The following is a 15,221-nucleotide window of genomic DNA, read 5'->3' as shown; positions in this document are numbered from 1 at the left end:
CTTCTCGATCGTGTTTACTTGTCCTCTTCAACACGTGCTCACACGAGCTGAAAGCGTGGCTGATTCACACCTCATCAGGTGCCGAGAGTTTCCACGTGCCCGTTTGCTCTGGTGTTCAGTAATGGTCCAGCAGGAGTGTAGGCATTTGAATAATTGGTCGACGGCCATCAGACAGGCTATCAGAAACCAGCATCATAGTTTTGCATTGAAGAAAGGTGAAACGATTCTACACGACTGCAGCACTTTGCATAGTCTATGCAAAGCAACTTCATATCACGATTTCCGTAAAATGAATGACTATCAAGGCCATGCAGCGACATGAGATTTCTCCGTCTTGGCCCTTGAGATGTTATGTTATTCTAAACTCGTATGCAGTCTTAAAATAATAGCCAAACTTTTAAAATCAAGTCAGACAAACATTTAGTTTGAGCAATATTGAGTTCTTGTCATTAAATCGCACTGAACTAAAGCCAACCTTTGATAGTTGTATTTATTTATTTATTTATTTTGTAGCCTAAGTGCCCCCGCCCCCCCTGCAAACCTTGTCGTGTCCTCCCCGTGACTGCAATCTTCGCGTCCGTTTGTCCATAGCAGACTTCACGCCATATTCACCGTTAAACAGACGTGTCAAAAGAATCATAACACTAACGGAATTATGAGCAAGGGTGTGTATGCAACCACTCCGCTTCACCAAACATTAAACTTTCCCACGGGATTTTTCTTAAGGTTTGTCATGAGCCATGCAGGGGTCAAAAAGTGAAGCACCACATGGCCATTCCAGTAATTTAGTATAAGCTAAATTGTAAATTCAAGTAAATTAACATTTATGCATTTACCAGGCGCTTTTATCCAAAACGACTTACAGTGCATTATATAATTAGTATTATTATTATTATTATTATTATATTTTTACCAGTTCCCTGGGACGTAACCTTATCCTATAATTTGAGCGACATTTCATCCATTTAACCTTATTGTTTTAGGTAAGCATGCCATCAGGGATTACCAAATGGGGTTTTGCAACATGCTATTTGCTTTGCTCTCCATTTAAAGACAAACAAATAATAATAATAAAAATAACAAATAAATAAATGCTTAGACTTTCTCAGGTTGAATTATTTCCTTTCTTTGTTTAAAGTAGGCTTCACTTACTGAGGAAAAGCAAAAAACTTGGAACGAACGCATATTTTGTCCTACTAGCATATTATAGCTGTATAATGATGAACAAATGTCCACTTTAATATGTGCATGTTAAACAAGCTGGAGATTTAATTACGAATTTCAAGTTTAGTCCAGTGAGCTATGTTTAATTGGTGCTTATTCGTTTCTGCTCTGCGTCTATATGAGCGTCGAAGGCAATGCACGAAAATCCTCTCGCCTCCGAGAGTTTGAGGAGGCTACTCAAGTCTTGCGCTGGTCGTGTGAGTGTGTTCGCTTTTACACATTTGTTGTAGCCTACTATAATATTTTTAGCGTTAAGAGCTTTTAAGGAAACGTCGGTTTTGAACGCGCAACTCAAGAATTGCTGGATAATGAGAAATAAGCCTATCTGCTTGCTGCGTGAGGTTAAAGGTCGTGAACCGTGAACGGCAGGAGAGTTTAGGTGAACTGAGTGTTAAGAAGTTTGCCTTCAAAATGCATTGAACTGGCGATGGATTGAATTATTGGCGCAATAAAACGAGCAAACCAATCCATTTAATCACAAGCGTTCTATGACTTCATTACTGTTTATTTAACCAAACTTCTAAGATTTGGCAGTAGGCCTATATGCAAATTTTATTTTCATGCGATTATGTCAACATATAAATCTTCGTAGCCTATAAGACGAATTACAGCATTCTGTTAATTAAGTTCGCTGGAACAAAATGTGTGGTTACTGTTAACTTAATCGATTTATAGTTTCTTATCTTGGAATATATTAACGGGGTAACTGAGCAGAAAGCCATAAGCGGGAACCGAGCATACGGTCAGAAACGTCATTGACACCTCGTCACCAATGACAAGCCAGCATCCCCAATAAAGACACGCGTTCACGAGGCCCTTCACCACAGAAGAAGAACTTCCTCAAGAACACAGACCAACGGGAATATACGTTTTTTCATCCTCTTCAGCAGATCATGGTTACTCCAAAAATGGCAAATCGACGAGCAGCGAAAAGAGTGAGTAGATATTAAATGCGCTGTTTGCTTCTATGATATTTCTTTCTTAATGGACATTTATGAGGATTTTGAGTTTTAAACCTTCTCAAGTTCACTTTTTTTTTAAGCAAAAAAAAAAATAAAAAATAAAAATTAGGGTTTTGCAATTTAAATGTAAATGTAAAATATAACGTGATTGATCTAGATCTTGAAGCCCGTGATAGAGAAGAAACGAAGAGACCGGATTAACCAGCGTTTAGATGAGCTGAGAACACTGCTCCTGGAGAACACTCTAGACTCGGTAAGATATCAAATCCTGTATTTTATCAAGCCCTTCTTTATATATATATATATATATATATATATATATATATATATATATATATATATATATAAATTAACTTAAATATTTCATCAGCATAATGCATTTACATTCACTTTTACAGCGACTTCAAAACCCCAAACTGGAGAAGGCTGAAATTCTGGAACTAACTGTTGAATACATTCGGACAAAAGCCACAGCTGTGAGACATAGTCTAGGTAAGTTTTCTGTCTATACTTAAATCACTTTAAAAGAGTGTGCTTCTACATTTTAATATAAAGAATTTGTTTGTGGGCTTATACTGGTGTTAAACTCGAGATGAAGTGCTGGTTGATGAGTCTGACGAATCGAACTGTTTTTGTCTCTGTCTCTTTCCCCTCCTGTTTTCACTATCCTCAATTCCTCAATCTAACCCCTAAATAACTCCATATACCACATTCTTTGAATTTTCATTTCGGTGATCAATAAACCAAACCCTTTTTTGTCTTTTTTCTCCTAAAATCCTCCTCTAACTCTGCTTTAATTCTTGATTTCAAATATTCACTCAACAACACTCAAACATTCCCTAACAACTCTACATTAACATCTCATCGTATTCTTTCTCACCTAAACTCTTTTTCTTTGCCTTTTTTTGTTCTTCTTTTACCTCCATGCGTCCCGGCTCTCCTTAACCTTCAGGCGACTCTAACAAAGACTCGGACCCCCATGATGCCACCGCTCCGACTCCGCTCTCAAGGAGACCCCCCAAACCCTTCGCTTCAGTCCCTGAGTCTATCAGTGTCCAGAAGCAGATGCCCTCCAATCCTGTCTACAAAGCTGGTTTTAAGGAGTGTGTGTCCCGCCTGGCGAGCTTCATTGACTGTGTAGAGCCTTCCCAGCGAGACAGCTTCGTTCAAGGCCTGTGTCACCACCTTGACTCCTACAGCTGTGCTCTTTCCCAGGGAAGAGTTTCCAGCCAAGCTGCCCACCATCCGTGGATCCCAAATGCAGAGTTAACGTGCAGGACGGACGTCCCTGCGATAGGACCCATGAGAGCCAACGCCGAGCCATTTTCCTACACCAATAGTTTGTATCCTCAATCTTTTCTGCTCCATCCTACAGGACAGGCCATGACGCATCCCTACCTCTCCCCTCCATACTCCGTCTCTCCTCCACCGTCTCCTTGTTACTCAAGCAGCTCTCCCACGTACCTCTCTGTCCCCTGCCATTTCCCTTTCTCTCCCACCTTCTCTCCACTCTCCAGTGACTCTTCGTCCTCATCTTTCAGTCTCTCGACCCCTGCCGTGTCTACAGTCCCAGGAGCTCATGTTCATGGCTCGAGTCCCTCCTGTCAGCCTCGGACTCTGAGACGCGCTCTGTTTCACAACCAGACACAGTCTGTGTGGAGGCCCTGGTGAGCAGAACCCAAAACACTCAGTGACTCCCGGAGACATCTTCCCATCAGATCTCCCTTCAGCCATTGAGCGAAGTGTAGGCGAGTGAGAAACATCAGGAGCTCTGTGATCAGCTCACGTGACTCAGCTGTTATTATTGTTCATGTATATGTTCTGCAGTCTTTGCTATAACTCTACTGTCACATTCTTTCTTTGTTCTGCACCCTACTTTCCTATCTAAAATACTTTATTGCATACAAATTGTGTATATATAAATATATATATATATATATTTATTTTGTCTCTATTTCACATTGTAAATAAACTGCACATTTCTTTTTTTTTTACTTAATAAATCTATATAATATTGTTAATTTGTATGATTTCTTTGATCTGTCTATCTATCTATCTATCTATCTATCTATCTATCTATCTATCTATCTATCTATCTATCTATCTATCTGTTTTTAAAATAAGTCTCTGCTGCTCACCAAGAATGCATTAACTTGATCAAAATACAGTAAAAACCATAATATTGTGAAATATTATTACGATTTAAAATAGCTTTTCTGTTCTTGTAATGGCAAGATTATATATGGCAAAAAACAACAACAACAACAACAAAACAGGATACTTAGAAGTGTCATAAGGTTGGATGTAATTACACAAAATATAAAACAATTATTTTATATTATAAAATATACCTCCAGTTATTGTCATTTCAGGGACCAATAAACAAACACAAGATTTTAAGAATATAAAAATCAAAACCAATGTACTTATAGTCTCTATTGAATTTCATGATTTCATAAAGTTGCATGTGTAACTACACAAATAAAAAATGTTTAAAATGAAAAAATAAAATGGATCAACACTGCAGGACACTGCTGTCACTGCATGACATCCAACCATTGCATTTATCTGCAGAAAACATCTGTTAGTGTACAGATGATATACTCAGAGAGACTAATGTAGTAGTGTAAAACACCATATTTACATTTTACACGTGTATTGTCTTGTTTTCATAACGGTTTTAATTTAGCCTATAGGCTCTGTGTTTACAGGTTCCATTATGTACAGTTGCCCTCTGCTGGTCAAAGAGACTTATAATTATTATAATTACTTATATCATTTATCCACCTCCTTACAAACGGGAAATGCTGTATCAACTGTCACCAATAAGAACCAGATTATTTTGACGTGTCAGCTGATATATTCCTTGCTTTATGGCATGACACGGGGAAAACTTTGAGGACTACAAAATTGTGCACGAGTTAGATCGCATGGGACTACAAATCCCTGTGACTTCACAACAACCGCACGCGGGGGCGGGAACCACAAAGCTTCTGTTTACAGCCTAATCAAATTAAAATAAAAACAATCGCGGAAGCGAAGAAGCTAGTGTAGTGTAATAATCACCTGCAGAATGTGCATCTGAGGATACTGTCTGTCAATCAGCTGGCAAAAATGCCATTTATTTACATGCTGGATAGAAGAGCAACGGGGCATCTTGTGCTTGCCTGTGAGGAAATGTGCAGTCCAAAACACACACGAACCAACCTGCTGTCTTATCACAATGCAATAAAATGAAACAAGCGTAATATACGGTAGGTTCAACGAGCTCGCAATGCAATTCGTGAGGCGACGAAGCCAGTTTAATAACGTTGACATTTTTATGAGCAGGCACAATATTTAGGCCACCTAAAAAGTAGAATCTAGGCTAAGCCCGCCCTCCGCATTCCATGATTGGACAGTGAAAGGAGGGTTTCCAGAACACGCGCGCACCATTGGCTGTTACAACTGCCTACGCGACGTCATCAGACGTTCGAACCATATAAAGCGCCGAAAGCCCCGTCCACACACAGCGAGACTCCGCAGCTCGTGATTAAGTTCATCCGACTAAGCGCAGTAGTTTAGGGGTTAAAACAATAAACAGAAAGCGACCATTGTGATCATTTCCTCCACACAGCCTACCGACATTCCGAAGTAGTGTTCGTTAGTGTTTCACAAAGCGTTAGTTGAAGGGGCGTGTCCACTGAACGTGTTGTTTTGGGTTCGAGCCCCGTGTGTTGAGCTCAGCGCGGATCCTGGTCAGCTGTCTTTGGGTTCTCTCCCCCTAATTCTCTTCTTCGTGCTGGTTCTGCTGTGTTGTGTATTATTCATGAATGTCGTTTGGAGGCGGAGACTCTGAAGGTGGGTGGAGCTTTCGTGAACGCTGACCAGACGTTTACTTTCTTCATGCACACTTGCACAATTGACACATGTTATCAGGAGCTGACATCAAAGCACCTCTTTCGTCTGACTATCTGAAGTTCTAGATTTTATATATATATATATATACATATGTATGTCTAGGGTAATTAGCCTTTGGATTAAACAGTTTAGTTCATATAATGTCTGTTGAGCTAAATGTAGTCAAAATCCCAAACGAGTATATGTAGAATTCTTAGTAATTTCTACTATAATTTAGAAATAATCAATAAACTGAAATTCTAAGTCTTCACTATTAGGGATCTTTCTTGTGGTTTGGTTGAATATTGTGTAATATGTAAATTACTAATATATAAGTAAAATTACATGATATGTACACAAATTGGCTAAATTTGAATAAACACGTATGCTATTTTTCCAAGTTTTACATGCATGCATAAATTAATAAATAGGACCGGACACTAGGCTGAATAATTTCAGTTAATTTGCTAATTGCACACTTTTTTGGATTTCACTTGTGTATAAGATGCAAATCTTTTAGGTCTGAATCTAAATGGTGAAATTCTGGAAAGCATTTTCATCTTTTGATTAGGTAATGATTTTTTGTAAATTATTTTATGTGCATTCGACTTATTGGATGATTTCTTGTTGCTTTCATTTCAGATCCATGCCTCCTCCAGTGTCAGCCTGAAAAATGTTAGAGATGTCATTTGACAAAGAAACTGTTTTATCTTGTGAGGGGCAAACAGACCTCACTTCCCAACAGCACCCAGAACTTACTAGAAATGATACCAGCACTCTCCAACCGTCCCGGAAGACCACAGTTATAAACCTCAGCGAAGAGGCAGGGAGTGAGAAGTCACTGGAAGACAGAGAGAAAACCGCTAGCACAGAGAACGATGCTGTAAGTGAGAGTGGGGTTGCTGGGGTCGAAGCGTTTACACAAAACGGCACCCAGCAGCCCAAACCTCAACAGCAGAAAGTCAGTAAGCGGCGCAGCACAATGAGCGCTGGATTCAAGCACCCCAGTTATGGTAAACGACGCCGCCGTGCCAACTCTGAGAGCGAGTCGGTCCTGCCAACCAATTTCCTGCTGGGCGGGAACATCTTTGACCCTCTCAACCTTAACAGCCTTTTGGATGAAGAAGTGAACCGGGCTCTCAACGCAGAGACGCCCAAGTCCTCGCCATTACCGGCCAAAAGCAGAGACCCCGTAGAGATCCTGATACCCAGAGACATCACAGACCCCCTCAATCTCAACTGCCCCAGTGCAGGGGACGGCAGTCTGTTGGTGTCTCCCCTGAAAAGTGGCGGAGGCAGGCGAAGACATCGGAACAAGCACCATGGAGGGAGTGCTGGGAAAGCCTCGGGTGAAGGAATAGTCACACAGATCGATTTACCAGAGTCTGATGGCTGTGCAGGAGGACGAGACGAGGGAACAACAGCGCTCTCCGCAACGCCTCCGCACTCGCATGTCCCTGAGGACCAAACCCAGTCGGACTCGGCTCGACTCGAGGCTCAGGGTTCAAGTAAACCCAGTTTAACCACAAACGGTGGTGAGGCGAAGGAGAAAACCATTGACATGTCAACCGCAGCTCCTTCAAGTAGACCGCGCAAACGCAGGCGGGCCGGAAGCAGACCGGAGAGCGCAGACCGCTCGGATGGGATGAGAAACTGGGGTCCGAGATCTGGGGGGCATTTCCAGCCCTCTCACACCCCAGAGACGTCGCAACCGCATCCAAACCACTGGAGGTCGCAGAGCAACAGCAATCAGCACCAACAACAGACCAAAAAGAAGTTTCAATATGGCAACTATAACAAATACTATGGCTATCGCAACCCTGGGCTGAGCGAGGATCCTCGTATCCGTGTAATGAATCCCGAGTGGTTCAGAGGGAAGGAGGTTTTAGATCTGGGTTGCAACACTGGCCACCTGACTCTAACAATCGCCAGAAATTGGCGACCGGCGCGGATTGTGGGCCTGGATATCGACGCAGCGCTGATACATGCAGCTCGGCAGAATATACGCCATTACCTCTCTGAGGTTCACACGGAGCAGGCCAGACGCTCCGGGGAAAACGGGGAGGAGAGTCGAGGAGAAGGGAGCGAAGAAAAGAGTCAGAGGAAGGAGAAAGACGAGGAGAGTTTTATTGTGAAAGAGGAGGAGGGTGAGAACAAAACCAAGCGTGTGGATGAAGTGAACAAATGCACGGTCGAAGGAGGAGTGGAAGTTGGTCGAGAGGAAAGGGAGATTGAAAGCACCGAGGCTGATTGTGGAGGAACGAGTGGGAAAGATGAAGCATCGGTTGGTCTCCCTGATGGGAAGCATTCGTTCCCTGTCTCGCTCCAGATCTCTAGAGGACCCATAGTTGGCCCGCCTCTGCCTGAGATAAACACAGACCGTCTCCCTCCTGGAGATTTTCCTGCCAACGTCACCTTTGTCAAGGTAAGAGCGAAAAACACATTTTCCTTTTTTTTCAATTGAGTTGGAATTCTTGTTCACTGGACAGGAAAGTTTTGCTCCATTAAAATGCTGTATCAAATATGTCTGACGTTATCTTCTGTGTGCCGTATAAAAATAATCAACACTGAACTGAGCTGAGCTGAATAATAACACCATTGTCTTCTGTAGAGCTGCTTCTCATCTTAAATTACATTTGTTTCAGTTTTGCAACAGTTTATTCGTGTAAAGCTGCTTTCTAACAATCTGTATTGTATAAGGTGTTAATTAAATGTGACCTAAAGTTCCACTATTTTTACATGAGGCTCCTACTATAGGTTTACATGTTTGCAAGGTCAAAAAAAGCTTTTTTTTCACAAAATATGCATTTATTAGCACCTCATGTTCCAGTGATTCTCGGACGATTCGTTCAGTCAGATTCAGTCTCTTTAAACCCCTCCTTTACACAGATTTGTGGGTCTTGTCTTTTTCTTGAAGGACCCTGAACGCTAAACTGTTAAGAGATTCAAAGATTCTTGCAGTTATGTGATGCATTTTTGGTTTCAAATTTTAGCTTCCAGTTTATAAATGTGTGAATTTCTGTCATGATGGTTCTTTTCCATAACACTGAATGTGGTAACAAAGGTAATAAAGAGTTAATTATTATTTATTATTATTATTAAGTCTCTTTCCGGCTCAGACTACATAGCTAAAGCTTATGGGGTTGTCATGTGATGAACAAGCAACTCAAAAAACCTGAAGACTAAAGGTGAACTCATTTCAGTACAGAACCTATAGGATGTTGCCCTACTGAATGAATCACTCCCCGAGATGACTCGTTCGTTCCGAGTCACATTAGAGATTCGTTCGAGAACTATGAGTTCACTGTCTGTGAGTCCAAGGCTGCAGCCAGACCCTCTTGACACAGCCTGCAGAACACTTAAATATATATCAAAGACATCATACAGTTAAACAAGAAAGTAGTCTAAATAAATTACCTGACCAGCCAGGCGTTTGCGATTAATGGGAACTTGTACAAACACTGATGGGTGGCAGGAATGGAGATGGATGCAGTGTTTGGTTTCCCTACAAGATCCATCGGCCAACACAGTGTATTTGCTGGATGCATAAACTGTAGTTTTATTTTCCTGCGCTCAAACCTGCAAACCTAAAGCAAACGCTGTGTATGGTGCTTGAGGTAATTCTTGAATTACCATAGGCTTATAGTCTAAATAAAACAATTTGCAACTATTACTGTTATTACACTTGTATACAACTCTATTATGCTTGTTATAGAGTGCGTGACACCACGTGCACTACAGTAGACAACCGTCACAGCCCTAGCAATTTATTTCTTTTGGGAGACTAACTTTATCACGCTCTTTCAACTTTACAACTTTACAGATTGTTTACATTCACATACAACTACATTACACACCCAGGAAGTATCTGTGCAGCGTAGCTGAATGTGAATGGCATCTAATGATCCAGGTTTTTGATCGCCTGGCTCTGCTTTTCGGAGGACATGCATAGACATGCTTCTGTCCAAGAATATTTATGCCTTTAGCTTGAAAACCTGTAGACTTGGACTGAAATGAGCCACATCCAGGGACAAGAGAGCGATCGGGCTCTTTTGACTTGGGCCGGTAAGAAGCCACCCAGAGCACCTTAACAACGGCACAGTAAAGTGATTGAAACCATTCAGTTTTGCACTGGAAGGAAATGGGTGTGGCATGGTAACTTTTAAAGATGTGTATCTTCAGATACTACTCATTAGGCATGCGGCACCTGTCTGTCCTGTTTCACAATCCTCTGTCTGTCTGACCTGCACAGGGGAACTATGTGCTGGAAAATGATATGTTGCTGCAGACGCAAAGAGAAGAGTATGATGTGGTCCTGTGTTTGAGCGTGACAAAATGGGTCCACTTGAACTGGGGTGATGCAGGACTCAAGCGGCTCTTCCACAGGGTATACAAGCACCTGCGGCCGGGAGGACTCTTCATTTTGGAGCCCCAGCCCTGGAACTCCTACGGCAAGAGAAAGAAACTCACTGTAAGGCCCTTTTATTGTCTTCACATACGTTTCAGCCAAAAGGTCAGGCAAGACATCTGAACCCGTTTAAACTGATTTATGAAATCCATCACATTTGCAGTTGTGCTGATAATCCGGAACATGGCACACTTGCTTTTGTGTTATTGCTTAAAACATTTAATAAAAACAACCTTACATGGGCACTTTTTTTTTAATTTTAGGGGCATTTTAGTCATTTTGGTGCCCTTTTATTTCCCTGAAGCCACTATTAGTTTCTGACTTTGGTCTGAGGGTGTGATATGAAGCAGATAATGTTTCCAAAGATGAGACCGTAGCCAATCCATTTTAAACGGGACCTTGGAACAAACAAAAAACGGGCTGTTTGATGACCTGAGAGGCCTTGTCTCGTACTCAGAAGATCACTTCTCGAATACGGTGCATCTAAACCCTTAAAAGCCTGTAGCAGCATTTTGAACTACATGTAGACTGTGATCTATCAGCTTTATTGAATCGAAGTAATCATGTCTAGAGGGACATAAGGCGTGCAAAACCGTCTCCATTTGTTTTTAATGACAGACTTGAGTTTAGCAATAGCCTCAAATCTTGAGGTGAATCAAAGATGACATCAAGACAAACTTGAGAAAAAGAAATCATTAGGCGTTGTTTCGGTGTGATGATTAGGCATGATGCAAAGAAAAACTATCCCAAAACAAGCGCTGGAGCATTGCAGAATAATACAGAATTGAACTTTGCATGCCAATGGTTGAATTTAAAGCTGAAACGGTCCATTTTATTAATGTTATAAATATATTTGTAACACATTGGGATATTTTAAAGTTGTATAACCACATGCATTTTATTGTATTATTATTTAATTTCTCAGGAGACCATCTTTAAGAATTACCATAGCATCCGGTTGAAGCCGGACCGGTTCTCCTCGTACCTGACTACAGAGGTGGGCTTCTCCAGTTACGAGCTCATCGCAACATCACAGAACTATTCTAGAGGTCAGAGTTCGGAAAGGCCTTGCAATCCCTCCCTACGATATTAAATCTGTAAACATTTCTAACCCTCAGTTTGCCTTTCCTAGGTTTTCAGAGACCAATTTACCTTTTCCACAAGGGACGCTCGCCTCAAAAGTGACGGCAACAGTTTAACCGCCAACCTTGAGAAGAAAACACAAGACTTGGATTTTGAAAACAACCAGCATTTGAAGCCACTGGAACTTTAAAGATATTTTTCTTAGGAAGTAGATTTTCAATATTTTGAACTCTTGAATGGAATCTCATTGGTGCTGAATTAGCATTAAGTTGTTAATGCTAAATTGAATTAGAATGAAATTGTTCCCCTGCCCTTGAACATAAAGGAAAATATCCATTGCAGTTTTACTGAAGATTTACAGGTGCAAATCAGAGTTCCCCCCTAACTCAAGCAAGCGGTTTTCATCTCGCGTGTGAAGAAGCTCAGAGTTAAATTCAAAGTACTTTCTCCTGTTAAAATTCCCCAAAATGCAAATTCTCCAGCACACAGAGTGAACTTTTTCTTTTCACCAAAAGGAAAGATTAGAGCATGTTGCCAGATTTCTGATTTTTGCTGCTTTGTTGTTGTTGCACTGTCGTATACTCATTTCTTCTTTATGTTTGCAACAAAGCACTGCTATTAAAATAGGAAGCTTTAGACTGTCCCAGCATCTTTCTGCCCATCAGCCGCTGTGCAGCCAATGCCAATCGCTCTTTTTATTGTTCATCGGTGATATTGCCTGGTCTAACCGGATCCTAATGTTGTCCCAAGGAGTTCTGAAGCTGCAGGTTAGCTGATTTGCTATGTTAAAGTGTACACTGATCCAATGTCCCGAATAAAAGTCGGGCTGATACCAGAAGGATGCGATTTTCTTTTTGGTGTGGTGGGCCACAGAGAATGAAGTTTAAACATTTTTTACATTTTTTTTTGGTGTGTGTGTTTTGTTTTGATTCTCCAAGTGTTAAAGTTGAACACAAACTGAGGTACTCTTTGTATAATTCTTTTCAAAACTGAGGTAACCTTGATGTTGTTAGTTTTAATGCTATGGAAAGGTTTGCACTAAAACCAGAGAGCAGATTTGTCTCCCACATTTGTATTTTATCGTGCAAATGTAAAGTTGGTATATCTCTGAAAAGGGTTCTTTTCAATGAAATCGAAAAAAATTAAAATAAACTACAAACTAAACATGATTTTGTAATGCTGAGCTGTTTCTTCAGTACCTAATTGTTGACCTAATTTATAATTATGGAAATCCGCAGACCAAGCTGTTGTGTTAAAAGTGTGAGGCAGCAATGACAAATACATTTTAGGCAACATAATCAGACTACTTTTTGATGACTTTGAAACAAAATGGTAATAGGTTAATCTTGTAGGATATCGTTATAAAACTATGAAGAGAGGGATATTCCATCAAAGCAGTAAACGTTACATTAAATCAAAGTTAAATAAAAAAAAGCACGTTTAACATAATCAAAACATAACATGTTGCAATAACCGAAACTACCACAAGATGGAGAGCTTTTACACAAAACGAGGTGTTTTGTAACAAAATAGTGAAATTATCATGCCATTCTACATCACAGATGTCACTAAATATTCTAACACATACACGATTGCAACATTTAAGTCTACAATTTAGACTGCATATATAACCAGTTTAAACATATTGCTTACAGATGCATGTCAGAGACTTTTATCTTATTTGAAAAAATGCGTTTTTTAATATAACCTATGTAAAAATGCTTTTGTAGATTAGCTTCTGTCTGTTGGACACACATTTCTGACGGCAGATATGTGTGTGTTAGATATTAATGCCCCAGCCTACCCAACACCTGCTTGAGCATGTATATATACAGTATGTGCATGCAATTCTGTGATGAGAAATGAGTATGATGCATGCATTTCAGCAGACACACACACACACTTATGTAACAGTGATGTAGGAGTGAGGATGTATGCTCAATCTGTTTACAGGCAGATTTGAACTAAACCAATAAAAGTGTCATATTCGCTGTCTTCTTTCTGTTTTAAAACCCAGTTAAAGCATGCACTCTCTATATTGTTTTCTCTTTCTCTCCAGTCCTGACATGAAAGTCACAGCAGCTCCACACAACACACTATTGTACTTCAGTAACTCAAGTGGCATGGATTCTGCATGGCAGATACAGATGGTTTGGATTACATTCAGTCAAAACACTCGTCCATTAGCAATGAAACACTGTTGAATGAAATAATCCGATTTATGAAGTGTTTTATATGCACCTCCCTGGAGACTGAACATGCATCACTGACAGCTGCTTTATTGCACAACCATTGACTCTTGACTGGATGGAGGAGCTGAATGACATGCTTGGAAGCTCTGACATACCCTTTGACTGACTTTAGTTGTACAGTCTACTATCTTAAAGGCAAAGTGATAATATATATATATTACTACGCAAAGAGGAATTAAATATTTATCCTAGGGGTGTGCAATATTGACAAAAAATAATACCTCAATATTCTGCGTCAATATTTTATCTGTGTCGATAGTCGATATTTTGCTGAGTGTGTTGCTCTGCAGGATTGTCATGGACAGCTGAGTCTGTGTGGTGGTCAGTTCACAGCAGTGATGCAAACTAATCTTTTCCAACAAGTTTAAAATGATTTTTACCCTTTATGGGCATTTTTACCAAATTGAGTCAAATTACAGTCAAACCTACATTTAATCAATAAAGTCAATTACAATAATACGACATTTGGGGCTGTTACCAAACAAATAAAATCATTACCAACAAAATTCATGTTTGCAATGCAGAGGAAACACAGAAGCTGCATCTGAAGTGGCATTTAGATGCACATACACACTGTTTAAAGCAAGACGTTAATGCATTTAAATTGCAGTTACAAATGCATAAATAATGTTTTGATATTTAAATCCTAAAACCTTAATACTGATATTTGAAATTGTTTTTTTTAAAAAAAACGAAAAGCTACTTCAAATGTGAAAATAAAACCAGCAGTAGGTGGCAGCAAGTAACTGTTAAATAGTCAACTGCGATTGAACCGAATCATTTAAACTGTTGATTCGTTCAGGGACAATAAACCAGACCCAAAACAGTGCTGTGGCTTTGATTTGAACCAATTTTGTTAGCAAAATAGAGCAAAAATAAGCAATATGGTGTCTAAAATGAAGTCTATTTATATTAACTTATTGTTTATTGAACTTTCGTATTAAATAAATATGACATTTGTGATTTTTGCACAAAAAAATTGCACTCTTCATCTGATATTGATTAACTGTATGAAATTATATAAATATATACATTTTCTGTCCCCATATCTTGAATTTTGGGGGCATTATAATGCATTTTATCAGACTGAATCATGCAGTGAAAGAACACTGTAAATGAGCATAAAGTGTTCAAGCACTCATAACCAATGAAGCTGTCCATACACGGTATGATAAATGAATCTCTAACTTACATCGTTCATACATCTGCACTTTGCTGTGAGTTTCAGTCTGAACAAAACGCGATGACTGATCTCAATGCCTCTGATTGGCTAATGCATTCCTAAGCTCAACAGAATCGTGTGTGATTGGATATAATGAGCAACGCAGTAAAAACACATAAAAATAAAATATGATTTAATATGAGCAGGTCTAAATTGAATACAGCAATCAAAGCGTCCTTTTAAGTACTATA

At 39.9% G+C, this 15,221-nt stretch overlaps 2 protein-coding genes across 2 annotated transcripts; both read left to right on the top strand.

The window, feature by feature from the left end:
* Positions 1 to 1,908: 1,908 nt before the first annotated feature.
* On the top strand, positions 1,909 to 4,207 carry LOC132132370 (enhancer of split mbeta protein-like). The gene is made up of 4 exons (XM_059544744.1): positions 1,909 to 2,159; positions 2,344 to 2,439; positions 2,585 to 2,678; positions 3,139 to 4,207. The coding sequence occupies exons 1-4, from the start codon at positions 2,118 to 2,120 to the stop codon at positions 3,855 to 3,857; spliced, it is 951 nt and encodes a 316-aa protein (XP_059400727.1). The 5' UTR covers positions 1,909 to 2,117; the 3' UTR covers positions 3,858 to 4,207.
* A 1,478-nt stretch (positions 4,208 to 5,685) lies between these two features.
* Positions 5,686 to 12,001, top strand: LOC132132252 (7SK snRNA methylphosphate capping enzyme-like). Its single transcript, XM_059544608.1, has 5 exons — positions 5,686 to 6,026; positions 6,708 to 8,490; positions 10,318 to 10,536; positions 11,399 to 11,522; positions 11,606 to 12,001. Exons 2-5 carry the CDS (start codon positions 6,739 to 6,741, stop codon positions 11,656 to 11,658), a joined length of 2,148 nt encoding a protein of 715 aa, XP_059400591.1. The 5' UTR covers positions 5,686 to 6,026; positions 6,708 to 6,738; the 3' UTR covers positions 11,659 to 12,001.
* The last annotated feature ends 3,220 nt before the right edge of the window (positions 12,002 to 15,221 follow it).

Source organism: Carassius carassius, chromosome 4 (genome assembly GCF_963082965.1).
Source record: "Carassius carassius chromosome 4, fCarCar2.1, whole genome shotgun sequence".
Classification (NCBI taxonomy): Eukaryota; Metazoa; Chordata; class Actinopteri; order Cypriniformes; family Cyprinidae; genus Carassius; species Carassius carassius.
Note: the sequence above shows the minus strand (reverse complement) of the source record. Positions and strands in the feature narration are given on the sequence as shown.